At 43.7% G+C, this 27,959-nt stretch overlaps 1 protein-coding gene across 4 annotated transcripts; it reads right to left on the reverse strand.

Annotated features, from left to right (window-relative positions):
* Window positions 1–26,667, reverse strand: Mki67 (antigen identified by monoclonal antibody Ki 67). 4 transcript variants are annotated; one of them, XM_006507411.4, is made up of 14 exons: window positions 26,265–26,633; window positions 24,178–24,256; window positions 23,974–24,089; window positions 21,062–21,128; window positions 18,983–19,028; window positions 17,578–17,703; window positions 15,827–16,002; window positions 14,760–15,012; window positions 14,556–14,674; window positions 14,285–14,456; window positions 12,119–12,274; window positions 4,449–11,284; window positions 3,297–3,713; window positions 1–350 (listed from the first exon to the last, which is right to left on the reverse strand). In XM_006507411.4, the coding sequence occupies exons 1-14, from the start codon at window positions 26,354–26,356 to the stop codon at window positions 306–308; spliced, it is 8,700 nt and encodes a 2,899-aa protein (XP_006507474.1). In that variant the 5' UTR covers window positions 26,357–26,633; the 3' UTR covers window positions 1–305. The 4 variants fall into 4 exon arrangements, with proteins under 4 accessions (XP_006507474.1, XP_006507476.1, XP_006507475.1 ...); NM_001081117.2 differs by having other exon boundaries at window positions 5–350; window positions 17,578–18,537; window positions 26,265–26,596; XM_006507413.4 differs by lacking the exon at window positions 17,578–17,703 and having other exon boundaries at window positions 26,265–26,667.
* Window positions 26,668–27,959: the final 1,292 nt, after the last annotated feature.

Raw genomic sequence — 27,959 nt, forward strand, 5'->3', positions numbered from 1 at the left:
GGCAGCGAATTTCAGAGCTTTATTGGATAGGACAGAGGGCCACATTTCTGCCTGCTCACCCCTAAACTGTAATTGCGCTGAGATCCCTGGTGATCTTCCTCATGACCTCCATTGGCGTCTGAAGAGAGTATGACCAGGAAAGCTCAAAGCTTCCTTCCTTAAACTCAGGCAGTAGCAGTAGTATTTACAGTTCATCTTTACACTGGAGGTGAAAACCACACTGGAACTTATCACTAAGTCAAATTTACTTTTCCTTCTTAAATGTCTTTGCTACATAGTTTCACTTTTCTGGTAACTTCTTGTTCTTAACTTCTTGTTCTTAACTTCTTGGTGCATACAATGTCTTCATCCTGTTTGGGAAAAAAAAAACCACACTCCTAAATAATATGAAGGAACAATTTTTGTGATCACCTCAACTCAATGAGCCCCTTGTCCTTACTAGGTGTCATTCAGGTCTCTCATCTATAAATTAACATTGAAGGTCTGGAAAGATGGCTCAGTGTCTAGGGGCACTTTCTGCACTTACAGAGGACCTAAGTTTAACTCCCAGCATCCACATGGTGGCTCACAACCATCCAGGGAACCAGATGCCCTTTTCTGACTGACCTCCGCAGGCAAGCACATGATACACACACACACACACACACACACACACACACACACACACACACGGCAAAATACTCAGTATACATTAAAAAAAAAAACCCACAAAACAAAAACAAAGTGTTTTTCTTTTTTGTTTGTTTGGTTTATCAAGACAGGGTTCCTCTGTATAGCCCTGGCTGTCCTGGAACTCACTCTGTAGGCCAGGCTGGCCTCGAACTCAGAAATCCACCTGCCTCTGCCTCCCAAGTGCTGGGATTAAAGGTGTGCACCACCACTGCCTGGCTACAAAGTGTTTTTAAAAAGAAAAAAATTAAAGTTGGAAATCCTTTTACAATGCTTACCATAAGGTTGTTTCTTCCTAAATGTTTTTTTTTAACTTAGTTTTTAAAACTCAAACTCTGTGCTCTTTCACAAGTTTCTAAAGCATACACGGTCTCTATCACTGTATGTGGTTCACTAATTAAAAAACATCATTCACAAAATTTGACTGTGGCCTAGATGAAAACTTAAGTATCCTAAAGCCAACTTCCCACAGACAAAGGACAGTCACTGTGTCCTGAGGTCTCCTATGTGGCTGCAAAAGGATAGTGGGTCCTCTAAGGCAGTGGGGAGATAGAGGCAGGCCCATCTACCTGGAAGCGGGGATCCAATCTACAGAAAGCAAAAGGTCACAATAGCCTCTTAGAGCAAATGACCCAAAGTTCTGGTACCTGATAAACACAAGGCCCATCCAACAAAAATTAGAAAAAGCCGAGGGTGATGCTGGGCATACTTTAGACACAGTTTTATGAGTGATTATGGACAGTTAAGAAAGGGAGACGGAAAACAGGAACTCTTAAGTGTGAGGCTCAGTATGGACAAGAAGATCTTGGTATGTGAATGCTGTTGAATTCTAGAAAATAACAGGTAGATGGATCTACTGTACACATGTTAGAAAGGCACACACACCAGATAAGAGGCTTGCTTCTCCAGCATACTTGCAGGATGGACCGCCAGGAAGCACCCACCCCTCCCACACACACATATGTAGAATCTGGGCCTATGGACAACAGAACAGACAAGAAAGATATAGTCCTGGGAAAACTCGTCAGTGTATGACATCCGCTGGGCACCAGTGAGGAGAAGAGACCTGAGTGTCTATGACACGATGACCTGGCCTGATCACCCTCAGGCCTTGCCTGTTGTGTTCAGGATCATTTGACTAAAAAAACCTGGGTTTTATTCCTTCTATTTCCTTCTGATAAAGTACTACTTTCAAGGTGATGAAGCTGTGCTTAGAGCTCTGAGGAAAGATAAGATACTTGTTAAGCCTATGAGGCTGAGTTCCTGGTGTGTCTTGGTGTCTGTAATGAAGGCTTGCCACCATGAGATAGTTTCTGCTTCCGGACAGCCACCTCCACTTCCTGGGTATTGCTCTCCTTTCCTGAGCCTCGCTTCCATGGTTCTCAAGCCCTTTGTGGGGGTCAAACAACCCTTTCACAGGTTGTTTCATATATCAGATATCATGCATACCAGATATTTACATTATGATTCATAACAGTAGCAACATTAGTGATCAAGTAGCAATAAAATAATTTTATGGTTGGGGATCACCACAGAAGAACTGTATTAAAGAGTCACAGCATTGGGAGGTTGAGAGCCGCCATTCTGGGTGCTTTAGCTGCACCTTCGCACTAGACTTCCATGCCTCTTGCTCCATCCCTCAGCTATATGGGATGTTTCATGACCTCTGGAAAGCCTGGGTCTTCTTGTGCTGTGCCAGTCACATGTAGGACTGCCAGCTCAGCACACCTCTGCCTCGAGCGGCTGTCAATACCTTTATCTCCCATCAGCTGTTTCAGAATGTTCAGAGTATGTTCAGGTTCAACTTGAATGTCCAGAACAATTATGTGTCACTCCTGCCCACCCCATCTTTACCTGGTCCTAGACTACTGCTTAATGCAAGCACGCCACTGGGAATGATGCAAAGCACGGACAGCACATGGGTTTACAGTCTACTAGCTTAGTACTGTGAGCTTGGGATGCTGAAACAACACACTTCCCACTGAGGAGAATTTACCTATTTTCACTTATTTGCTTAGGAGATAGACAATACTGGGCTTATTCTGCCTTTTTATTTATTTTTTTTAAATCATATTTATTCCTTTTAATTTTTATGTTTTTTGCCTTCACCTATGCATATGCCTGCTTGGTGTTTAAGGAGGTCAGAAGAGACCATCAAATCCCCTGGAACTGGAGTTACAGATAGTTGTGAGCCATGTGAGTCCTAGGAATAACAACTGGCTCCTTTGAAAGAGTATTTGGTGCTCTCAACTGCTGAGCCAACTCATTCTGCTATTTTAAAGGAAATCTTTTGAGGTCCTGACATGCCCACCTTTGTTTTAGTTAAGTGTTGCCAACATAGAGAGGCTGAAAATGTCATCTATAACCAAGATAAGCCACATCACAAACATCAGAAAATGGTATTAGATATAAATAGCTAGCTCTTCTGGAATGAAACCCTCAATAGGTAAATTCACTATTCAAAGTGGAATTACCAAAACAGACACAAGAAAGTAAGTGGCCCGAATGATGGCTTTCCCACTAGCATAGCAGGAGCTGCTGGCATGTCCTTATTTGCCTTTGTAACCTGGGCATAAAGATTAGAATGTTCTGGGTCTCACACAATATAAGACAGCAAGGGTCCTTACCTCCTTCAGAGTTTTTGCATCTTTCTTGGTTCCACGAGTTACCCTTGGCTTAGGTTCACTGTCCAAAGCGACTCTAGTTTTTCTGGACCTCAAACACCTAACATCAGACTCTCCAGAGACTCCTTTCTCTTCCTGAGGCTTTATCAAGATTTCTGCAGCTGGTTTGCTTGTTTTCTCTTCTGCTTCACAAGGCTGGGGCATCTCAGTCGTTCCTCTAGACCTCAAGCATGTTCTTTTCCCACTGACTTGGCCCCGAGATGTAGATTTCTTGGCTCCATCATCTGGATTCTGCAGCTCTGTCTCCTGGGAGGCAGTCTTCATAGTCTTCTCGTTTTTCTTTATCCCGACATTCTCTGCAGATGCATCAAACTTGGGCCTTGGCTGTTTTACATTGGTTTTCTTTCGGTACCTAGAGTTCTGGGGTGTTTTGTAAGGGAATGAGAAGACAACCACAAAATTAGTGAAATCTAAAAGATCCATCAGGAAAAAAAAAAAAGAAGCAAAAATATAAAAAGAGAAAATAACAAATTTTATATTGATTAATTTGCTAAGAGTTATCTATGATATTCAAGGCAATGCCTTGGCTACTTTGTTCCTATGGAAAAAGAATACATACTAACAAATTATAATTCCAGGATGTCAATCATAATGCATATCAAAAACATTCCAGTTCATACTACTGAAGAATGCCCATCACAAAGGCAGTAAATGAACTGCTGATCCTTTAAAGATCATTAAGGTACAAGGCCCGGCAATCTTTGAAGGGTGCCATGGTGACCTCCCTGTTTCATTCCATCTCAAGGATAGATAAACCTTAGCAGCACCTGCATCCTTAATAGACACTGTCACATACACAGAACAACACTGGCCACCTGTTCCCTGATTAACTCTTCAAATTAGTTATACATGGAATTCATCCACTCCCTGAGAACTACTACAGCCACTTTTGATCAGCTCTTTTCCAGAGAGGAAAACATTTAGGAGTTAGTCTATTCCTTGTACAAATCCCCAAGGGATCACTGGCTACAGCTATTAATGGTGATAAATGAAAACTGTAAGGAAATGAATGTGGAAAAACTCCCAGCTATACACAAATAACTGCAGCAAAATCCACCCTCCCTGACAAGCACCCACTATGTCCATCCGCATCACCTGATCTGGAGTGACAGGATTTTCTCTTTTGGCTTCCATTTCTTCTGTTTTCATAACAGTGCTAACCTGCTCTTCCACAGATTCAAGTTTGTTTGACACGATTTTCAGGTGTTTCATCTTCACAGGCTCAGGTGATACATGCCTCTTGCTGGAAGCAGCCCTTTTTTTCTCAGGTACAGGCTTCTCATCTGTTGCTTCCTGCTTTGGTGCTAAAGAGCGCAAAGCCCTGGTTCTCACAATGCTTCCATCTCTTGCAGACTTCCTCTTCGGGGACAGCAAAGGGTTGCTTTTGCTTTGTAATGTTGCATGGTCTCTGGTGTCCACCAACACTTCCTTGGGGTCCTCTTTAGAGGCCCTCAGCACTCTTCTGCATGTTCTCAGAGGTTTTACTGAGTCTGGCTTTTGCTGTTGAGTGCTCTTAAGGATACTGGTGTCATGTGCTAGTTTCTCAGAGTGATCTGATATTTGGGTTATTTCTTTGGAGTCACCTAACACTTCAAGAGGTTGAACCCCATCCTTATGTGTCCTTAGCTGCCTCCTGCTGCCAGTTACTTTGGCTACTGTATCTAATGTCTGCTTTATGGAGGCCTTTGAAACTTGGGTACCATTGTTACCAATTTCAGGGACCTTGCGGGATCGCATAGTTTGCCTTGATGTTGATACTGTCTTTCTTACTGCTGAAGGCTCTTCATCTGCCTCTACTTTCCCACGTCTTGTCCTGGGTCGCCTTGGTGAGCTTTGGAAGCTGTCAACTTGCTCTGGTTGTAGAGAATTACAGGGCATCTGTGTGGGTCCTTTATCACTTGCTGATTCATCAGTGTGGCCTAGGGTTTGGATTGGTCCTTTGAGACCAGCCAATTCTAGGGCCTGTGCCTTTTCCTTGGGTACCCTCCGTGGCCTCTTGCTGACAGGCACACTTGCTACTGGATCAATTTTCTGCTTTGTAGACTTCTTAACCTCTTCAACATTTATACTGTCACCTACAGGCTCTTTGAGTGTGTTCCTGGTTTCCCTGGATGGTTGCTTTCTCTGTGCTGTGGGCTCTTCTTTTACACCATCGTTGATTAGTTGTATTCTGAGCTGCCTCTTTAAACCTGCTAAGGTTTCCTTCTCTTCCGGTTGTGGAGATTTGGAAGATATTCTTTTGGCAGTTTCCTCTTGGAAACTGGTGAGTTCTTCTAAGGGTTGGGTTTTCTCCTTAACTGTCCTTGGTTGGTTCCTCCTGCCAGTTAAACTTACACTTGGGTCTTGTTTCTGTACTGAAGATTCCTTAAACTCTTCCATACCTTGATTGTCACTTATGGGCTCTTTCTGTGTGTTTCTGGTTTGCCTTACAACTCTTGTAGTCTTTCTTTGTGGTATGGGCTCTTCAGTAACAACCAGTCTCCTGAGTCTTCTTCTTGCCTGTGTCTCTGAAGTTGTATCCACAGGTTCTGGAGATTTGTCGGGCATCTTTGGGGTTTTCTCAACAATAACTGAGTCCATTACCAAGCTTGGAGCTTGGCAGAGCTCTTGGAAGCCAGGCAGATCCTCTAGGGTCTTTTCTGCTCTTGTAATTCTTTGCCTCTTACTGCGAGGCACATTGACTTCTGTGTCCAATTTCCGTTTTACAGATTGCTTCCTTGTTTTAATGACTTTGCCTTCACCTTCTGGTTCTCTAGGTAAGTCCACAATTTCCCCTGATATTTGTGGATGCATTATGCCTCCTGAAAGTTCATTTTTCACGTGAACTTTCCTCAGACCAGTTCTGGCCTGTCTCCGTGAGGTTACTGAAGTGTCTGTTGGCTCTAGTGGTGGAGACGAGCTGGGCAGTTTTGCAAGATTGTCCACTGTCACTGAATCCTTGTTATGGCCTGATGTTTGGAAGACCTCCTGAACACCAGAGAGGTCTTCTGGGGACTGGGACCTTTTCTTACATGACCTTTGCTGCCTCTTGCCACGAGTAACATATATTGCTGGTTCCAATTTCTGAGCTAACAATACCTTCCCATCTTTGGTCTCTCTGCCATGATCTTCTCCAAGTGTGAGGGTTTGCATGACTTTCTGTGATGCACAGCTTGACTTACTGAGCGGAGAGTGCCCTTCTCTCACATCCATCTTATTGAGACCTGTCTTGGAAAGTCTCTTTGTGCTTGCCCGGGTTCTGACTGGTTCTGCTTGTGAAGATTCCAAAGATATCTTTGCACTTTCTTCAACACTCACAGGGTTACTGGCACCAGCTGGTGTTTGGAAGAGTTCTTGGAAGCCATCCAGGTCTTCTAGGGGCTGAGACCTGTTCTTAGATGTTCGTGACCTTCTCTTACTCCCTGATGAATTCTCTGCAAAATCCAGTTTCTGCTTTGGAGTTTCCATGAAGGCTGTGCTGTCATTTTCTTCCTGCACTGGTGCTGGTGTGCCTGGGGCTCTGCCTGGTGACTTTGTTTTTTTCCCAAGTGTTGAAGGGTCTTCTCTCACATCCACCTTACTGAGACCTGTCTTGGAGAGTCTCTTTGTGCTTGCCGGGGTTTTGACTGGTTTTGCTTGTGAAGATTCCAAAGACATCTTTGCACTTTCCTCAACAGTCACTGAGTCACTAGCACCAGCTGGTGTTTGGAAGAGTTCTTGGAAGCCATCCAGGTCTTCTAGGGGCTGAGCTCTGATCTTAGGTGTCCGTGGCCTCCTCTTATGTCCTGATGAATTTCCTGTGAAATCCAGTTTCTGCTTTGGAGTTTCCATGAAGGCTGTGCAGTCATTTTCTTCCTGCACTGGTGCTGGTGTGCCTGGTGACTTTGTTTTTTTCTCAAGTATTGAAGGGTCTTCTCTCACATCCACCTTACTGAGACCTGTCTTGGAGAGTCTCTTTGTGCTTGCCGGGGTTTTGACTGGTTCTGCTTGTGAAGATTCCAAAGACATCTTTACACTTTCCTCAACAGTCACTGAGTCATTGGCACCAGCTGGTGTTTGGAAGAGTTCTTGGAAGCCATCCAGGTCTTCTAGGGGCTGAGCCCTGATCTTAGGTGTCTGTGGCCTCCTCTTATGTCCTGATGAATTTCCTGTGAAATCCAGTTTCTGCTTTGGAGTTTCCATGAAGGCTGTGCTGTCATTTTCTTCCTGCACTGGTGCTGGTGTGCCTGGGGCTCTGCCTAGTGACTTCATTCTTTTCCCAAGTGTTGAAGGTTCTTGTCTCACATCCACTTTACTGAGACCTGTCTTGGAGCGTCTCTTTGTACTTGCTGGGGTTCTGACTGGTTCTGCTTGTGAAGATGCCAAAGATATCTTTGCACTTTCTTCAACACTCACAGGGTCACTGGCACCAGCTGGTGTTTGAAAGAGTTCTTGGAAGCCATCCAGGTCTTCTAGGGGCTGAGCCCTGTTTTTGGGTGTCCGAGGCCTCCTCTTATGTCCTGTTGAATTTCCTATGAAATCCAGTTTCTGCTTTGGTGTTTCCATAATGGCTGTGGTGCCATTTTCTTCCTGCATTGGTGCTGGTGTGCCTGCGTCTCTGCCTCGTGACTGTGTTTGTTTTTCAAGTATGGAAAATTCTCTCATGTCTTTCCTGAGACTCATGTTGGACTGTCTCTTCATGCTTGCTGGGTTTATGATATGTCCTGGTTGTGGAGACTGCAGAGCTATTTTTGTAGTTTCATCAACAGTTACTGGGTCTTTGCCACTGGCTGGTGTTTGAAAGAGCTCTTGGGGATGAAATAAGTCTCCTGAGAACTGAGGCCTTTCCTCATGTGCCCCTTGCTGCCTCTTGCTGACAGTTCGACTTGCTGATGAGTCCAGTGTCTGAGGTGTGGATTCCTTCACACCTTTGTTCTCTGTGTCATCTTCTGGCCCTATGGGTATGTGTACAACCTCCCCTGTAGCACACTGTGGCAGACTCACTGGAGAGATCTTTTCTCTCACAGCAATATTCCCAACACTTGTCTTAGCCAGTCTCTTTGAGGTTCGTGGAGTTCTAACAAATCCTGGTTGTGGAGATCTCAAGGACATTCTTGTTTGTTTGTTACCAATTAATGGATCAGAACAGTAGCGTGATGTTTGGAAGAGTTCTTGGAAGACACTGTGATCTTCCAGCGGTTGAACTTTTTCCTTAGGTGTTTGTGGCTGTCTGGTAAGCCTAGTTCCATCTGCTGCAGTCTGCAGTGTTTCCTTTGGAATCTCCATAATTGCTTTGATTGCATTATCCTCCTGCTCTTGTGTGGTGTGGACTCTGCCCAGTGACTGCTTCCAGAGACCTGAAATTTCTTCTGTCACATCCATTTTTCTCAAGATGATCTTGGGCAGACTCTTTTTGTTGATTTGGGTTCTAACTGGTCCTAATTGTGGTGATCTAGCAAGCATTGTTGAGATTCCAGTGGTCAAAGAGTCATTAGCATAGCCTGGCATTTGGAAGAGCTCTTGGAAGCCATTCAGGTCTTCTAGGCATGGTGTGTTATCCTTTGAAGAACAGCGCATCCTCTTGCTGTTAGGCATACCAGCTGTTGAATCCAGTTTACGCTTTGCAGGTTTCCTAGATGATCTAATGACTTTGTTGGTGGATACCTGAAATGTGTCTACACCTTCTCCTAATTGTAGGTGTTCCTCTGATTCTAAAAGTTCTTCTTTAACATCTATTTTACTTATACTTGCCCTAGACTGTCTCTCTCTGCTCTTTCGGGTTATGGCACTTTCTGGTTGTGGAGAATTAAAGAACATTTTTTTGGTTTTGACAACCACTAATGGGCCATTAGCATGATCTGGTATTTGGAAACTATCCTGGAAACCAGTGATGTCTTTAGGTGTTCTGGACTGTTTCCTAAGCCCTGTTAAATTTTCTATAGACTCCAGTTTCTGCTTTGGAGTTTCCATGTAGGCTGTGCAGTCATTTTCTTCCTGCACTGGTGCTGGTGTACCTGGGGCTCTGCCTGGTGACTTTGTTTTTTTCCCAAGTATTGAAGGGTCTTCTCTCACATCCACCTTACTGAGATCTGTCTTGGAGAGTCTCTTTGTGCTTGCCGGGGTTTTGACTGGTTCTGCTTGTGAAGATTCCAAAGACATCTTTGCACTTTCCTCAACAGTCACTGAGTCATTAGCACCAGCTGGTGTTTGGAAGAGTTCTTGGAAGCCATCCAGGTCTTCTAGGGGCTGAGCTCTGATCTTAGGTGTCCGTGGCCTCCTCTTATGTCCTGTTGAATTTCCTGTGAAATCCAGTTTCTGCTTTGGAGTTTCCATAATGGCTGTGGTGCCATTTCCTTCCTGCATTGGTGCTGGTGTGCCTGCGTCTCTGCCTCGTGACTGTGTTTGTTTCTCAAGTATGGAAAGTTCTTTCATATCCACTTTCATGAGACTCATCTTAGACCGTCTCTTTGTGCTTGCCGGGGTTTTGACTGGTTCTGCTTGTGAAGATTCCAAAGATATCTTTGCACTTTCCTCAACAGTCACTGAGTCACTGGCACCAGCTGGTGTTTGGAAGAGTTCTTGGAAGCCATCCAGGTCTTCTAGGGGCTGAGACCTGTTCTTAGATGTTCGTGACCTTCTCTTACTCCCTGATGAATTCCCTGCAAAATCCAGTTTCTGCTTTGGAGTTTCCATGAAGGCTGTGCTGTCATTTTCTTCCTGCACTGGTGCTGGTGTGCCTGGGGCTCTGCCTGGTGACTTCGTTCTTTTCCCAAGTGTTGAAGGTTCTTGTCTCACATCCACTTTACTGAGACCTGTCTTGGAGAGTCTCTTTGTGCTCGCTGGGGTTCTGACTGGTTGTGTGTGTGGAGATTTGCTGGGAATTTTTTTGATTATGTTAGTAGGAACTGGTGATATAAAGAGTTCCTGGAAACAAGTCAGGTCTTCCAGGGGCTGAGCCTTTTTTTTAGATTTTTCTAAAGTCCTCTTGCTTCCATTTACTGTTGAGGTCAGCATTTCATTTTCAGATTGCTTCAAAGCTTTGATATCCTCACACTCAAGTTTTAAAATTTTGGGATTATGCCTGGATTCCCCTGGCATATGTATACGTTTTGTCAAGGCAGAGCTTTCTTCCTTCATGTCTACTTTCTTCCCAGATGTGCTAGTCTGTGGCTTTGTGTTTGTTGTGATATTCTCTGTTGTGACTTGTGGTGATTTGCAAAGGACTCTAGTTCTGTCTTCCGTTATAGGTTTATCTTTGGGGTTTGGTGTTTCAAAGTGTTCCTTGAGACCAGCTGGCCCTTCTAGAGGTTGTGCCTTTTTGCCAGGGGTCTTTGGCGAGTGCTTCTCTTTGGTTGCATATACTATTATGTTCACTTTCTTTTCTGTAATTCCTTGATCCTCACTTATTGATGTGTTTTGCATGTGCATGGATTCCTCTAGGTTTTGTATGGTTCCTTGTCCTTGACTAAGTAGTTCCTCAGCATAGTCTGCTGTTTGGGTGACCATCTGACTTCCTAGTAAGTCTTTTGTCGGCTTCTGCTTCCTGGCACTTGATCTCCTAGCTGATGTCTTTTCTGAACCTTCACTTAATTCACCACTTTCCTTGCATCTTTGAGGAGCGTTTTCATTGTCCTGCACCTGTTGATCTACTTTTTGTTCTCGAAATGTCCCCCTTAAATGTCTTGCTGTGGTGTTCTCAGCAAGGACTGCTTCTGTTTTTTCATTCATAGTTTCCACAAGGGTATGTCTGAGCTCTCTAGATCTTCTTAACTTGCTCACACTCGATGCAGTCTTCAGGGGCTCTGTCTCAGAGACCGGAGTCTTCTTCTCAAGGTCAGTAATGTTATGGACATTCTTAGGAGTTTGCACTGTGTTTTCATGTTTGATGCTCCGCCGTCTTAAGGTAGGACTTGCAGAATATCTATCAGACTGCTGCTTTGCTGCATTCCGAGTACTGGATAGCACTTTTTCTCCTATAAGAAAGAAAAATATATACATAAAAAAATGTATCATTTTTCACCACCTAGTATCAGCTTATTATTTTATCTTTAGGAAGTATATAAGAACCAATAATTTAGCTTCTTTTCTACCAAGCAGTTCCTAGATGATCTCGACCCTGTTCTATTTATGATCTATTAAATATTATTTGGTAACAGAGAAGAGCCATTGTGAAGTATCCTTAAGAAGGGTCCTCTAAAGCCTGCCAACATGTGTGACATGGACCTGAATACAGGCAATATTTTTTCTGAAACAGTCACTTATTATCTTGATTCACTAATGAAGTAATAGATTCTACTGTACTTGTTTAATATCCAAATCCAATTCTGCATGGAAGCAGTTGTGACCCTCCTACCTCCTTCCAAGTCCTTGAATTAAAGCCATATACTACAAAGTCTCTGCAATGCTATAGACGTAGCCCAGAGTTTCCCAAATGCCAGGCAAGCACTCTACCAATCGAGTTACATCTCTATCCTTGCAATAATTTTTATTTTGTGTAATTTATATATAAACATAGCAGGACAAGTGTACTGTTTGTATCTCTTTCCTCCTATAACGAAGAAGTTGAAAGCAATACAGACACCATTTAGACTTACTAACTGAGTGAATAATACTTCCTATCAAGCTAGGTCAATGATTAAGGCTTAGAAAATTGCAAAGTCTGCTTGAAAACAGAACAGAGAAAGTGGAAACGGCATTTCACCAGGAAAAGCTATTGTAGAGAAGGAACCCAGTATTGTCTATAAAGAAAAGGCAGTCTTCAAGTCTCCATTCCAAAGTTTAACATTGGAAAAGACAAATAAACCAACCCAAAATCTCTGTGGTGATGGGCTCAGGTATGTCTCCTGAATTAGTTACTTGCAATTGTCTTTCAGACAAATTCGCTGAATTGGAAAGTACGGAGCCTGTATCACTCATCTGCTGCTGCTTCTCCTTCACTGGAGTCTTGAACATTTCAGTTAGTCCTGATAAAGGAAAACATTGGAAACATGGCTTACATTATCTCATTCCCCATGCAAAACAATGTAGATGACAAAAACAAGTTTTCAGATTCCAGGTATGCATCATCTCATTAAAATGTTGATTTTTGTTAATATGCTCGTAAAAATTAAAGAAAACAAACAAACAAACAGACAAACCCAACAACACATAGAGCCAACTTCTCTAACCCTCTCCTATGGAAAAGGAAATCCAGTGATTTAGTTGACCTCTGTCATTTTCTAAACTAGTTCCCCAAAACAAGCCCCAGCAAAGGGACAAAATTTAGGTATGGGTACCTCTCCTCGGAGTACTGATATCTGGAAATCCATGACCCAGGGGCCTTGTTATACCCTCAAGAAGTTTCTCAGATCTAAATCCTAAGTACAAATAATACATTTCTACAGTTTAGAATACTGACACAACACTGACCATTTTCAGGCTCATCAAGAACACACACTCGCGCGCACACACACACTCTAATCGAAGTATCATCCCTCCCTACTCACGTTGACATCAGAAAGGCCGTAGTGACATAATTCCATATGGATGACTGAGCTCCCTGAAAAGCTCAAGTGTCATGCTTCTGTCTGGTTGGCTCCAAAGAATGAGAACTTGAGCTGGCATTCGCCACAGAATGGGTCTGGGAACTGTTGAAGTGTCTATCTGAACTTGCCTGTTCAAAGTCTCCTTTTTCCATAGCCTTCAGGGCCTTACTTGCTTACTTGAAACATCAGGGTTTACCTTCGAATGTTTTAAAATGGAAGCTGCCAGGCCAGGCATGGTAGCCCTAAGAAAGCAGGGGTAGGCAGATCTCTTTATGTTTTAGGTTAACCTGAATAGTAAGACTCTATCTCAAGAAAAAAAGAAAGAAGGGGCTGCCTACACCAAGAGATGAGAAATGTCTGAACCCAAGGACAAGTATAGAAGAAAGGAACCCTCAAGACAATTCACTGTCTCAGGCACCACGGATTTAAAATCTTATTCATCTTTGAGAGTTTTTAAAATATAATATAAATAGATTATATATCATCCTCAATTTATATAATTACATAATATACTTGATTCATTTTTTGTTTTTATCTTTATAAAGATAAATAAATTGATCCAAAATGCAGGGTTTTTTTTTTGTTTTGTTTTGTTTTGGAGACAGGGTCTTCTGTGTAGCCCTGATTGTCCTGGAACTCACTCTGTAGACCAGGCTGGCCTCTGCCTCCCAAGTGCTAGGATTAAAGGCATGCACCACCACCGCCTGCCTCAAAATACAGTTCTTGTAAGGGCTATTATACACTGAGGTATTTGGTCATTTTCAATTCCCAATCTGCAGCAAATAAAAATAAGATTCTACCTACTCAGTTCAAATCATAATTCTCTTCCAGAAACTATCACATATTGAGGAACTCGAGACAAATCTGCTTTCTTGAGAATAAGTCTAAGCCAGCCAGTTACACCTTCACTGATACTCAAAACAGTGAAAACAATTCAATTATCAATAGCTCAGAAAACCCTTCCTTACTTGGCTTCCTCTTAGCAAGCAGTTACGCTCACTAGAAAGAAAGTGAATCTTGGAGAATCATTAACACTGTTCTAAATCCACTTATTCCCTGGGGTCAGCCATCAGTGCAACTCCTCGGAAAAGAGAGGAACACCTGACCATCCTCATACCACAATGCACCTTTCCATCTCCTGTACGCACACTGCTCAGTCTATGCACGTGAGATTTCCATCCCTGCTTCCTGTAGGACACAGATCCCCTAAATTGACTGAGACCTGTCTTCTACTCCCAACCAACTTCATCTTTGAATATTATGACAGCAGAAAGCTGGCGTGATGGGTTATTCTGTAGTCACTCATTGGTTGCTACCAGGCTCCCAGCTAGGGTTCAAAGGTTGTAAGACAGGGCGTGAGATGGAGATAAGAAGCATTAAGGAAATCACAAACAGAAAGATCAAAAAGGCTGTGACTACCGGCCTTCTTGTAAATGTGACTACATTTACCTGACAGATCTTCACTGAAGTCCACTTTTCGGTTTAGCATCAAGTTATTCAGCATTTTGTAGGGTCGGGCAGGCACACTTACTTTTTCAATCTGCGCTCTACCTACTACAATGGTACAGGGAGAGTTTGCATGGCCTGTAGTAAATTGATTGTGAAGATTGCTTGTGGGTTTCTGCAGACAAAAGCAAGACAAACAAAATATCACAGCATGAACAATACAAGCCTAAGACAACTGAAAATAAAAGCAGTGCATGGCTGAAGCCCTATATACCTTTGGAGTGCTGGGTCTTCTTTGTCTCTTGCTCGTCTGCTTTTGAGGGACATGTTTCGCAACTTTCGTTTGTGTTTGTTTCACGCCAAGTTTTACAACATCAGCCCATGATTTTGCAACTGTTTAAAGGAAAAAATGGTGAACTTTTCAAACTCCAGCATAAGAAAGTTGAGTTTGAGCTCTGTCTGCCCATACAGCACTAACCAATCAAGTTGGCTTCAGAAGCTCCACTTCGCCTTTTGGAGCAAATCATCTGTAGAATGCCATGCTGACTCCGGCTGATGGATGCTCTCTTCGCAGGCAGGTTACCGCTCTTCCTGCCTGCTTTCTTGGGAATGTCTGTCTCACATAAGAATTTGCTTCCACTGGAAGTCCTGCCTGATCTGCGTCTTTGATCATTTGTCCTCGGTGGCGTTATCCCAGGAGACTCTTGTTTCCCTGGAGACTGGGGCCGTTCCTGACAAGGCAGAGTCATTTATGAAAAATCTGACCAAGGAGGTTAACATCTCTGGAATACCTAATTTAAAACCTTTACAGCAAACTGTGTAGCTTTTAAATTCTGAAGCACCAGTGGCTCTGTCTTTCAAGGATAAGAAAGGGGTCAGTTGCCCCACTCATTTAAGCAGAGGAAAGGGACATATGCACCAGTGGAGTCTATTTCTGATGGAAACAGGGACACTACTCAGTGGAAGAAGGCATTCCAATTTCAGCTCAGCTGACACTAGCCCTGGAGTGGGCCTGGAGAGGGCTACTCATTTCTGGGAGGTGAAACAAGGGAAGAAGATGTTAGGTGTGCCTCTAAGTCTTTTTGGTACTAAAAGAATAAAGCTGTGCAGGGCCCTTTTAGGAAACTGAGCTTTGCAGCCAGCAAGGAAAAGCAATAGAACAGTGGCGAGGGCTCCATGTGCAGAAGAGAGATGGTTACCAAGGACTTCCCTTCCCACCTCAATGCCCCTGTACTTCCCCAAAACAAAGCAATCCTTGTGGTCACATATGCTGCTGTCTTCAGATTCTTTTAAATGATGCCAGTGTGTACCAGGGTCATATGGCCCTGTGGTGTGTCAGGGTCTTCTTCAAAGGAAAAGTGCCCAGCACCCTGCCTCACCTTCCAGAACTGCCTGAGAACCCATATATATAGTTGTTACTGGGCATGAGACAAGTGACAGAGAAGAAATAAGATCTCAGTTACCCTTTACCTCTGCCTGATTTTGGATGGAATGAACCATCTGTGAGATACGAGGTACAAACACAATGCTGACTGTCCAACTAACCTTGATGATTGTCTTGAGGACAGCTGGGCTGTGAGTGCCAAGAGACTTCCTCTTGGTTGGCGTTTCTCCTCTTTTCAGTGGTGTATTAGGAGGCAAGTTTTCATCAAATAATTCAGGTCTTAGATGTCCACCAAAGGATACACGTCTTCTCTTCATAGGCATTCCCTCACTCTTGTCTGAAGTAAGGAATGCAAACACATGAAAAGAGCAATATAAACGCCATGCCAGCAATGAGGATTTATTTCAAAATAGCATGAAAAAGTAATGCACTGCAAAGACACTGAAACATGGCGCCTTTATTCATAAAACGGAAGCCAGAGCAGCCTCGGGACTTCCTAAAAGATCTCAAGAGAAACCAGATGCATTGCACGACAACTGGAGAGAATGGAAGTTCCCCTTAAAACTGAAAATTGATTGTGATTACCTTAAGAAAGTCATCTGCTCACAGCAGAAGAGGCAGAACCTGAGCAGTGCCCCGAGGAACTTGATAAAAGACACACACACATGGGCCAGACCCAGATCTGCCTTATGAGTGAACTATATGAGCAGGCAAAATACCTTCGGTTTTGCTTGTGCTTCATGCAACCCAAACCCATTATACAACTTCCTGAATAGTCTACAAAAACTCCTTGTCCAGGCCTGGCACTCCATTATGAGTTTCAACCAAACACTGGCTGATGGGTACAAGTGTCACTGACAGATAGCCACACCAACAGGTCACCAGCAGAAGCTGTGCCTGATATAAAAGTTATATGCCTGGTGAGCTTTCCTTTCTTTAAGCCAGCATGAAACAAAGTATGCAGGAAGATGCCACAAGGCTGCTCACGATGTAGCCTTGGGTGGTCACTTCCCGTTTGTAAAGAGAGATAGAGAAGGCTTTCTCTAGGTGGTGAGATGTCTCAGCAAGTAAGGGGGCTTTGCTGCCAAGCCTAAGGACCTGAGGCCAATCCATGGAACCAAGATGGAACATGGTGGAAGGAGAGAACTGACCCCTACAAGTTGTCCTTGGACTCTTGCATGAGCACCATGCCACATTCTTATGTTCCCTTTCCCCCATATACAAAAATAAGTAAATGTAGTAAAAAACTTAACAACAACAACATGTTAATGCCTTGGAAGTGTCTGGAACTTTGCTGGTATAGAAACCCGAGTCCAGTCCAGTGTCTACAATAAAGTGCTAGTAAGAGGCTGGGAACAAGCCGGACGGTGGTGGCACACAGCTTTAATCCCAGCACTCAGGAGGCAGAGGCCAGAGTGGTCTGGAGGGAGTTCCAGAACAGTCAAGGCTACATGGAGAAACCCTGTCTCAAAAAACCAAAAACAAAAGGAAAGAGACTGAGAAGAGATTGAACACCCATGAGCTACTATGTTCAAGGATGGCTCAAAGGACTTAGTCCCAAGAAACAATCCCACAATATATAACTGGTATTCAAAATGGGGCACTAAATGAAAAGCTATTATGATTAAAGCCCTTATATTGCAAAAGAAAAGTCACATTTTCTTTTCCTGAAGTAGTTTCTGTGATATGGTTCCCTCCTGCACTCGTTGCACCTACTCTATTACGCCTCTTTATAAATGACAAAGTCTTTAGTACCCATACATCCGATAAAGCTTGCTTCTTCCTGTATCAGAGTACTTAGTGGGTTCTTTAGCACACAGCTGGTTACACTAAACAAACACTTTATTAACTCATAATACATAAGATAGATAGTAACCTATTAGGGAAAGTAGATCTACATAAAATAACTTACTAATGGAATCACCAAAGTTGCTGATATCAACGGAACTAAGACCAGGTAGGCCAGAGCAAGTCTGTTCGGCGGCTGTGGCCAGTTTCTCAGGCTTGCTGAAGGAACCCTTGGGAGTTTTCTTTTCACCTGGAACAAGGCGCTGAGTTAAAGAGAGCCGCTTTTGTGTCTCTGCAGATGGAGCCTCTACCTTTGCAGGAATACTTCTCTTTTTGGAAGAGGAATGTTCTGGTGTATCAGCGGGGCTGGCAACATCCCCAGCCTCCACCGCAGCTTGGTTTCTAGTCGCCAGTTTCCCAGGAGTGACTGTTTTATGGACTGCCTGGGCACTTTCACCTTCATCCAGATTCACAGAATGTCGTCTGCCAGTAACACGAGAGTCTTCATCCTTAAGTTGCTGTGAATGCCGCACAGGGGTCTTCATTTTAGCTGTCTCTGTGGAAGTCTGGACAGGCACCATTCCACCGCGCCATCTCTCAGTCCAGATCTTTCCTACTTTGGGTGAAGAGGCTGCAGTAACAGGGGTGCTTCCACTAGACTTTGCTCTTGCCCTGCCTGACACCAATAGCTGTGTCTCCCGCGATTCCTCTGCTGCACGGTCAGGTTGGGGTTCTGATTTCCTACAAGATTTCTGGGATTTTACATCCAACTCTTCCTTCATTGATTGATAAAGTTTCTCAAAGGGAGATTCCTTTTCGTTGCTATTGCTAAGGCTCTGTGTAGGAGAAGACTTCGGTTCCCTGTAACTGCTCCCTGTAGACCTGGACTTCTTAAAGAGATCCCCAGAAGTGGGCTCTACTATGTTTCTGCCAGTGTGCTGTTCTACATGCCCTGATGAGTCTTGGCTAACACTGTTCTTTGAGCCATCTGAGGCAGGGCTATCTGCAGAAAGGCCCTTGGCATACACAAAAGATCTTCTTGAAGCAGTCATTTTTGAAGCTTTGGTATCTTGACCTTCCCCATCTTGGCAATAAATATGAAATAAGAAACAGAAGTTCAACAAATTCTCAGTGATTTAAAATTTCTGAAATCCAGTTCCATATTTTAAACTTCCTTGTATCCTAGCTTTTCATTTAGTCCACAAATTAATTCCTTACCCTTGTCTTATGATATTTCCATCTTAATAAGCTCATTAGCTCTGAACATCCAGTGATGTAACAAATCCCACCAGACAGCTCAGGATTAACTGGGCAACTAAAAGAGCAAGCACTCGGGAACAAGTTTCCCAGCTCTCTGCTTTGGTTTGGTATTTTAAATAAAATAAAATAAAATAAAATAAAATAAAATAAAACTCTTAGGAGTTTGGGAGACCAGGAATTTTATGTCTGTGTCCCCATAATCCCACCCTTGCCACTGTCACAGCAGTCTGATGCTGAGAGTCCCAGAACAGAACGCAACCAATACCAACCAGGGTCAGCACAGAAGCTATCTCTTGAGGCTCGCCTTGATGGTTCCTACACATTAAAAGATAAGAACAAGAATGTAAGTGCCTTTTTAGTGTGGTCATTTCTAAACAATGAAAACTTCTCATTAATTACATTATTTGTCAACCTGCTTTATTACTTTTAGAGGCTTGAGAAATACAGCCAAGTGACGTGAAAGCGAGTAGTCATGACTTCTTAGCTGACGTAGAGCTTTCTTTTCTTTAAGGTTTATTTTTGTATTTATGTATATGTATACGTATACAGGCACATTTGTGTGGGTGAACTGCCAATGTGGGTGCCCGGAACTGAACTTGGGTCCTCTGGAAAAGCAGCATAGTTTTTTTGGTTGTTGTTTTGATTTATTTATATGAATACACTGTACCTCTCTTCAGATATACCAGAAGAGGGCATATGATCCCATAACAGATGGTTGTAAGCCACCATATTGTTGCTGGGAAATGAACTCGGGGACTCTGGACATCTCTCCAGGCCCCTGTGTCCCAGTGTAGAACTTCTTTATCTTCCAACGTCATATGAAGGAAGAAGCAAAGTTAAAATTAAGTTCCTCCATCTGTTAACTCACCACAGGGCAAACTACAGATGCCCTAAGTTTAACCAGAAATGGACTCGGGATGTCCTAAGCTGCAATTCCACCAGCACCCGTGCTCTCATTCCTAACAGATATCTGCTGTGTAGCAGACAGCCAGGAACTTCAGACACACAAAGGGCAGCACATCCATGTGCACTGTAACTTCAAAGCCCAGATATCAAATTAAACACTTTCTGAACCAATAGACATATTCCAGTGCCTACATATTCCGGAACATGGAATTATTCTGGGGGCGAAGAATACATGTTTGTGTGTGCTGTGAACAAAATTGATACTAAGTATATTTCTCAAATGCTTACCATCTTATTTCTAGGGAGTGAGAACAAACTAAACCTGAACGTCACCAATTTGGCTAGATTATCTGGCCACCAAACACCAGCAATCCTCCTATCTCTCTGCCTTCTCAGTGATGGGGATTATAGGTGTGATCATACCACACCCAAATTTGTTTCCATGGGTCCCAGGGGATCAAACTCAGGGGCACCTTCTTACAGAAAAAGCATTTTATATAGAGCTATCTTCCCAGTCCTGAAATTTTTGCATGATTATATTAAAGAGGCATGAAACTCCTAGTAATTACTATCACACTATTTGTATTAAATTTTAGTGCTTAGTTTTAATACAGATTAATAACCAAAGAGTTCATCAACTATTAAGTTGTACTTGTCTATCCTACAGATCTACCATCAATAATTTTATTTTGTTACACCTAATAACAAGTTGAATGGTGACTGATGGGTCACCATAAAAAATAGCATCCACCAGAGGTCAACAAGCACTGGGCTCCTCTAAGGAAGAAGCAATCTTTCACATGGATATAAATATTTAAATCTTGAAGGAAGAGTACCTGTTGCTAAACATAGGTGGGGCTGCAGCTACTTCATGGTACTATTCTGACTACCATTTTAAAAGGAGTGACAAAGACTCTTGAGAATTACCCTAAAGCTACTGAATTCCAAATCTTGTCTCCAGAATTGTGCTTTAGTCAACGGCCCCAGTGGCAGTAATCTTGCTGATATGTCAAGTGACAGGATTCCCTCATGTGACAAGCACTAGACTCACTTTCTGAACTAGGAAGTTTCTCCAGCACTCACTTTGCACAATGTTATGGACAGGAGCAAGAGTAGGAGACAAAGTGACTCATCAGATGTCTCTCCCTTTTATTTCTCTTAGGTCTCAAACCTGGGGCAAAGACTAACTGAGGTACCCATGAACATAAAGTGGTCGGTGGTTGCCACATACTCCTAACATGCCTATGTCTGTTTGGTTTCAGGTTACTTTACTGTGCTTACAGCCAACTTATTCCCTGATCTTGTTGCTTACATTTTTCTGCTATAATCAGAAAGCCATTCCTGGTCACCAGTTGAAAAGTGAGAAATCACTTGTTAAAACATATAAATGAGTTCCCATCATGACACAAGAATCAAGGTCACACCTGAGCATTTCCCCTCACCTTTCCAAGGGACTTTCCTGGAAATTCTGTTGGCTTGCTTCCATCCTCATGATTTCCATCTTCATACCTACAGTGCACAAGAGTCAGGTGAGGAATGTAAACATCCAGAGTCAAGTGTTATAGATGCAAACTCTGAAACAACTCTAGGCTTTGTTCAGAACATTAGCTTACACAAAGAAATGTTTTGTAAATGAGCTAAATACCTAATAAAAAATGGAAAAAAAAAAAAGAAACGTTTTTAATTCTAAAAACGTATATATAATGGAAAGTTACAAAGCTACGGTCCAGAATTATGATCACTACACTTCTCCACTCTCCCTAGAGGACAGGCACATCCTACGAAGCTGGCACTAGAATCATAATAGATCTTAGTGATCAATTCAGAACTGAAATCCTTTACTGTGCACCACAGAAACTTTGGTACCTCAGTGAAGTGGCTTAATTTGAATTGAGATGCTGTCTATGTAAGATCTGAAACCCTTCTCCAAGTTATCACAGTGCTGAACAGAGTCTCTTTTAAAGAGTCTAGTCAATAAAAATGCCCCTTCAAATTGTTCAAAGAGGCAACGTTCATTTTATAAAGACTTAAAGGTAAATCCACCAAGATATTATATCTTTAAAATAGAAAGTCTATCTAAAGTTAAGCTACGCAACAACAGGTTCCTAGACACAACAAAAGCCTTAAAAATTAGAGTTGAAAGTACAGAGGCAAAAAGGTTATATTATGTAAGCATAAGGAATTAATGTATTTATATTTTTCAATCAAAGAAATCACTAAGGCAAAATATGTAACTAAAAGTAAGAGATATTTCAAATGGCAACGAATTCTGAATTTGTGGTAGGGAAAACAAATTAATTAAAAGTAAAAGATAAATTAATTAAAGAAAATTAAGAGAAAAATGAACAAATCCTCAACGTGATTTTAATATCTCTTAAACTACTAAGCAGGGAAATAATAAAATAATTATTAAGAATAGAGAATTTAGCCGGGTGTGGTGGCCCACACCTTTAATCCCAGCACTTGGGAGGCAGAGGCAGGCGGATTTCTGAGTTCGAGGCCAGCCTGGTCTACAGAGTGAGTTCCAGGACAGCCAGGGCTACACAGAGAAACCCTGTCTCATAAAACCAAAAGGAGAGAGAGAGAAAGAGAGAGAATTTAATAGGGCTACAGAAAGAACACTGTATTCTGTAGTTGTAGAATACCATTTTCAAATACAGGAAATGGGGGGGGGCATTTGATTACAAATAAATTCTTGACAGATTTCTACTGGAAATCACTCAAATTCTCAATCAAGGATGAATAAATTGTGAATACTCTTACATGTTATAGGATATACAGTGCTATGTTAATGAAATACCTATATTGTGAGAAGAAACAAGCCAAAGACACCAAACATGCTATAAACCACACACACACAAGAACATTAGTCAGACATAAGCACACAAAGCTTTATGGTAACTATAGTGCTTAGAGGCCCACATGTAGGCATAATGTTATTGTGCCCTGTGTAAAGATATCCTTGTATTATTCCAATGCTGACTTCTGTGCCCCCATTTCTGGTTGCAAACCTTATTCTAAGAATCTCCTGTCTCTATGTTGTGTAAGCAATGTTCCCCACTTATTTCCCCAATTGGTCAACAAAGCTAGATGATCAGCCAGTGACTGAGAAGGGGAGAGAACAGGGCTGAACTTCCATCTAGCCAGGGGAAAAGAGAAGGGAGAAAGAGAGAAAAGGGAGGAGAGGGGAGGGGAGGGGAGGGGAGGGGGGGAGGGGAGGGGAGGGGAGGGGAGGGAAGGGATAGGTGAAGATTAGACAACCTGAGAATCTAAAGAGACACCATGAGAAACACCTGGAGCCCAGAGACTCAAGTCAGTACTAAAATGCAAATATCACAGAGATTTTGGCTGGGTGGTAGCCAGATTAGCATAAAGGATTAAAATAGAGTAATATTGCTCAGTTGTTGGCCCTTAAAGCTTGTTAAATAAATATAATAAATAGCCCAGTTACAATTATTTGGGAACTAGCTAGGTTAAAAGAAAAACACAGCAACACCCTTATTAAAATGCCACTAACACCCACAAGCACGTAGCAAGTCTCCAAAGATACCTGTCTTTTACAGCCACCATGGAGGCTTACTAAGAAAAAAGTTGTGATTAGAGAGGCTGGACACACACACACAGAGTTGCAGAAGTTTCCCTTGTGACTTGGCTGTGGTGTATTAGTCGGCTAGGACTCCAATAATTAAAACACAGACAGAGTACCTTAAACAACAGAAATTTGCTGCTCACAATTCTGGCTGGAAGGCCAAGTCCAAGGCATCTGTAGGAATGGCTCCTCTGGGTCTCCTGGACCGGCCGCCTTCTTTCTGTCTCTTACACAGCACTTTCCTTCACTCACTTGCTCCCCTGTATGCTAATCTTTCCTTATTATAATGACATTAGTCCTAAGTTAGGATGCAGCCCAATTGCCTCAGTATAACAAAATTGTTCTTTAAGGGCCAAACACACTCTCTCAAAGGGACTAGGAGCTAGGAACTTTAAGATGCGCCATCAACACTGGGAAAGCAAAGACAGGAGGGCCCCGGGCTCGGGTGTCTAGCCAATCTCGCCCGTTACTTGGTGAATCCTAGGCCTGTTAAGAGACCCTGATCAAAAAGGGGGGGAAAACTGACCCAGATCCCGAGGACCACATCTGAGCTTGTCCTCTATTCTCCACAGGCCCAGGCCCAAGCACCTGCATGGACATGTATGTGTGCGCTCACACACACACACACACACACACACACACACACACACACAGAGTGAGACATTTCTAACATCCACCAACACCAAAAAAGGATCAAACCATGGTACTAGTTTGTGATTAACGAAAGCACAGTGTTCAGAACTCATCCAGTTGGCTTTCACTCACCTAAAGGAGCGGTCAATGATGGTTATTATGTCTCCATGTCTCAGCCTCACAGGCTCATCTATAGTAACCCCGTTTACTTGAGTTGGATTGGTAGAACTGAAATTATATAATATTGCCTACGAGGAGAGAGGAGAGGCAAACACTAAGGACTTGCTTCAAGTCACCTTCAAAAGCTTTAAGAGTTGATTTCCAAAGCCAACTTACCTCTTGCTCTTTGACTTCAATTTTGCAATGTCTTTTTGACACTACAGGCAGCTGGATACGAATGTCACATTCAATACTCCTTAATACAAAAAAGTAAGGGATTTATGAGGGTATGCAACAAAAAAAAAGAAACCCTCAAGTTTTCAAAATATTAGCAGAATTTGACTAGTATGTTTATATTATAAGTGTAACGACACAAGGACTGACAAGATATGAGGGGCAGGGCAATGTTCACAAGTACTGCCTATGAAACCATAAAAGATGGAGACTTCTAGTACTTCAGAATAATTATATTAGAAAATACTAGCACACACAATTACTTTTCATGTAAGTAGTTATAATTACAAGACACAAATAAAAGAGAACTTTCTGTCAGTTTAGGAGAACTTTGGGTTTTTTTGTTTGGTTGGTTGTTTGGTTGGTTGGCTTTTTGATTTTTTTTTCAAGACAGGGTTTCTCTGTGTAGCCCTGTTGTTCTGGAACTCACTTTGTAGACCAGGCTGTCCTCCAACTCTGAAATTCACCTGCCTCTGCCTCCCAAATGCTGGGACTAAAGGCGGGTGCCACCACTACCCAGCTTAGAAGACCTTTGTAATGTGTTTATAACAATATGGGTGTTTAAGGACACAGAAGACTACTAGCATAAAATGTGCTGTGGCTAATCAATGCCTCAGTTTCTTCATACACAAAAGATCTATACCAGCACCCATGTTGCTATTCAGCTATAGTTGTATATATCACTTGGGTATGGGGCACACAGCTAATCTATGCGAGTCATTTTAGAACGACACCGAGTTGACAGACTCAGATGTCTTCACAACACAAACACTAATCCACAATCAGTATCTAGATTAGAATGTCTTTCTGGAAAGCTAGCATTGTGGTGGCACAGCACAGAAGGGACAATTCTAATCCAGCCACAAACCAGGACTTTCGCTGGTAGCTCCATCGTGAACTTTAAAAGCCAGACTATACTCTATATACTGTCTGCTTTCCTATGAACCTCTGGAGTCTAAGCATACCTCTTACAATAAATACCACATAACCAAATGCAAATTGATTTAAATTTTTTTAAACTTGTTAAAAGTATATTTAAGTAATATTGCAGAATAATCAAAATGAATGACACTTGTGACAAGAATTTGTACTCTCTTCTTTTAAACAACAACAAAGTTATAGAAAGTTCTTTACTCTGACAGGAAGTTCTTACTCTCAAGAAAACAGAGGTTTTGGGTTTCAAAACACCAGGCAGAAAGACCATATGTTCGAACCCCGTTTTACGGAGCAAAAAGATCACCACAATCCATACTAGATACAAAAGACCACAGACATTCTGGACCAGATACTTCCTCGACTGTCAAATACACCATGTCTCTGTCCTTACTCAGCAGTACTAACTAACGGCAGGCACCTCTCCCAGGGTGACATGAAAATCTGTCACCAGACTTTGTCAAATGTCTGAGAACTACCATTCTTGCCAGATCGCCATCTTCCTACCACTCATCCTGTGCCACACACTGATTGATCTTAAGTGTCAGTCGCCATATGGGACCCTAGAGATGTAACCATTAACAAGGCAGACCTTGTCTTGGAATTTAATCTACTGGGAGACAAACAAAACAATCTAAAACCTAGTCACCAATCTGCATGGTGTTAGGAAAGACGAGTTTTCTTAAAAGCATCCTCTCAAGTAACATTTCAAACGCGGCAGAAAGCCATAAGGGTCAACGTTTGCAGAAGTGGCAACACCAGCCACTGCCTGGAAGGCCTCAGGGAAGATTGCCATCCGACCGACGGGGGAGGGTGAGAGGGGACTCTCCCAGAGCACCCGAGCAGGGTTCTCCTATCTGATGTTTCCCGAAACATCCAGAGCCACAGCCGGCTGCCTGAGAACGACAGTGCGGAAGTTGCGGGACACCGACGTCAGCCTCGCGTCTACCGAGTGTAAAATCCCGATTCCATTTGGAAGCTCCCAATGCATGAGCGTGACTTCCGAACAAGCCACAGGGACAACCCTGTCAAACGCAGAGGGGGGTTGGGCCGCGGGGTCGCCGCCCCGGGTCACCTCAGCCCCGGCGCGCACTCACCTTCCAAACAGGCAGGAGCTGAGGCTCAGCGGGAAGTGTGCGCCGTCATCGCCGCTCCGCTTGATGGTGACCAGGTGAGCCGAGGACGCCATGGTCCGCCCGGCCGTCGGGACTGCGGACCAGGGCGGAGAAGCCTCTCGGTGAAGCTCGCAGTCGCCCCGCCGGGCCGCTCCTCAGCTGGTCCAGTCAGCGCAAGTTAGCTCTGGCCGCCGCTCACCGGGCGCAGCCCGCGTCGGAGCCCTCGGCTCCTTAGCCGCGGAGGACCGACCACGGCCACCCGCGGCCTTCGCTCCGCCCCGACCAGACCCGCACTCCCGCCGCCCGCGTCCCAAGTGCCCGCCACCCGCCACCCGCCGCCCCGTCCAGCCCCGACTGTCCGCCTAGGCGGTTCCGCGCCAAGGCTCGCCCGCCGCAGCCCGCCCGATTCAAACCAAAACGGCGGTTCAAATTCTGGCGCTAAGTGCTGCGATTGGGCCAGGCGGCCAGCCAGAGACCAATGGCGAGGGCGACAGAGGATTGGGGAAGTCCAGAGGTGGGGCCAGGCTGCGAGCCTGGGGGGGGGGGGGGGGGTGGAGCCGGAAGGTGGGAGGGGCCAGGCCGGTAGGCGGGGCCGGGCCAGAAGCTGGCTGGAGAAGCGGAACCCGAGCGGAGATAAGCTCCGGAAGGCGGGCAGGGTGGGGCTGGTGGGCGGGCCACTGCTGCTCTAATAGGCAGGGTAGAGGGTCCCAGCTTTTTCAGTGTCAGCAAAACTAGCGTGGCGACCTGTAGGAAGCTACCTGTAGGCTCCCTCTCCAGAAATCAAACACCGACAACGCCGCATCTTGCTCAACGCTAGAAGCTTTCTATTTTTAAAATTTATACCCTTCCTCTGCCGTTTCTGCAACACCTCATACGCAACCTAAGGTTGTTTCTCCTGCCTTTTCAGTATCCCTCAAACTGTCCTTTAAAAACTGGGGGACATCATTATAATTCATTCTACAGTCTCCCTGCTTAATGAACACTGAGGCAGTGGCACGGTTTTTCCGAAACCATAACTTAAGAGTTATTGCTGCGGCACGGTTAAGTTTGCAATGCTTTGCTGTTTCAGGGGGAAATGCCGATTAAAATAACCTGTGCAAGACTGCACCTGCAAATCCTAAAATAGGGCTCCTGGGGCACCAGTTGGGGTTATCTGAGGCCAGGTGCCAGTCAGATGAATATAGAGTACCTATGTTTTCCTGTCCTCTTTTTTCATGCTCCCTCCTCCTGTTCCTGGATCAGTGTTCTTCCAGTAGGGTGTTGTAAAAATTCCGCTTCTGGGGCAATAGAACCAATGTCTACCCTCTCCTCAAGGTCTCAAGGACAAGCCTGAAGTATGAAGCCATGAAATTTCACTCTGGGGAACGAGTGTGTTATACCACCCTAACCCAGGCTGATTAGTTATAGCATACCTCTTGGCCTCTAAACCTAAACCTCTGGTCAGGACTTCAAAAATATATTTAGGGTGCCATTGGGCCCCTTTGCTCCTATTCACAATGGGGCCACATGAATACACCCCCTTTCTGTGCTTCTCACTGTTGCCTCCTCTTTAATTAGCCTACTGAGGATGGGTGGTCCAGCCTGCCTTGTTAGGGCTGCCAGGATCCAAGCTCTACTTTAGGCCTTGGGCATTGCCTTCTCATCCTGAAACCTAAGCAATAGATAGATAGAGAGAGA

This window comes from Mus musculus, chromosome 7 (genome assembly GCF_000001635.26).
Source record: "Mus musculus strain C57BL/6J chromosome 7, GRCm38.p6 C57BL/6J".
Classification (NCBI taxonomy): domain Eukaryota; kingdom Metazoa; phylum Chordata; class Mammalia; order Rodentia; family Muridae; genus Mus; species Mus musculus.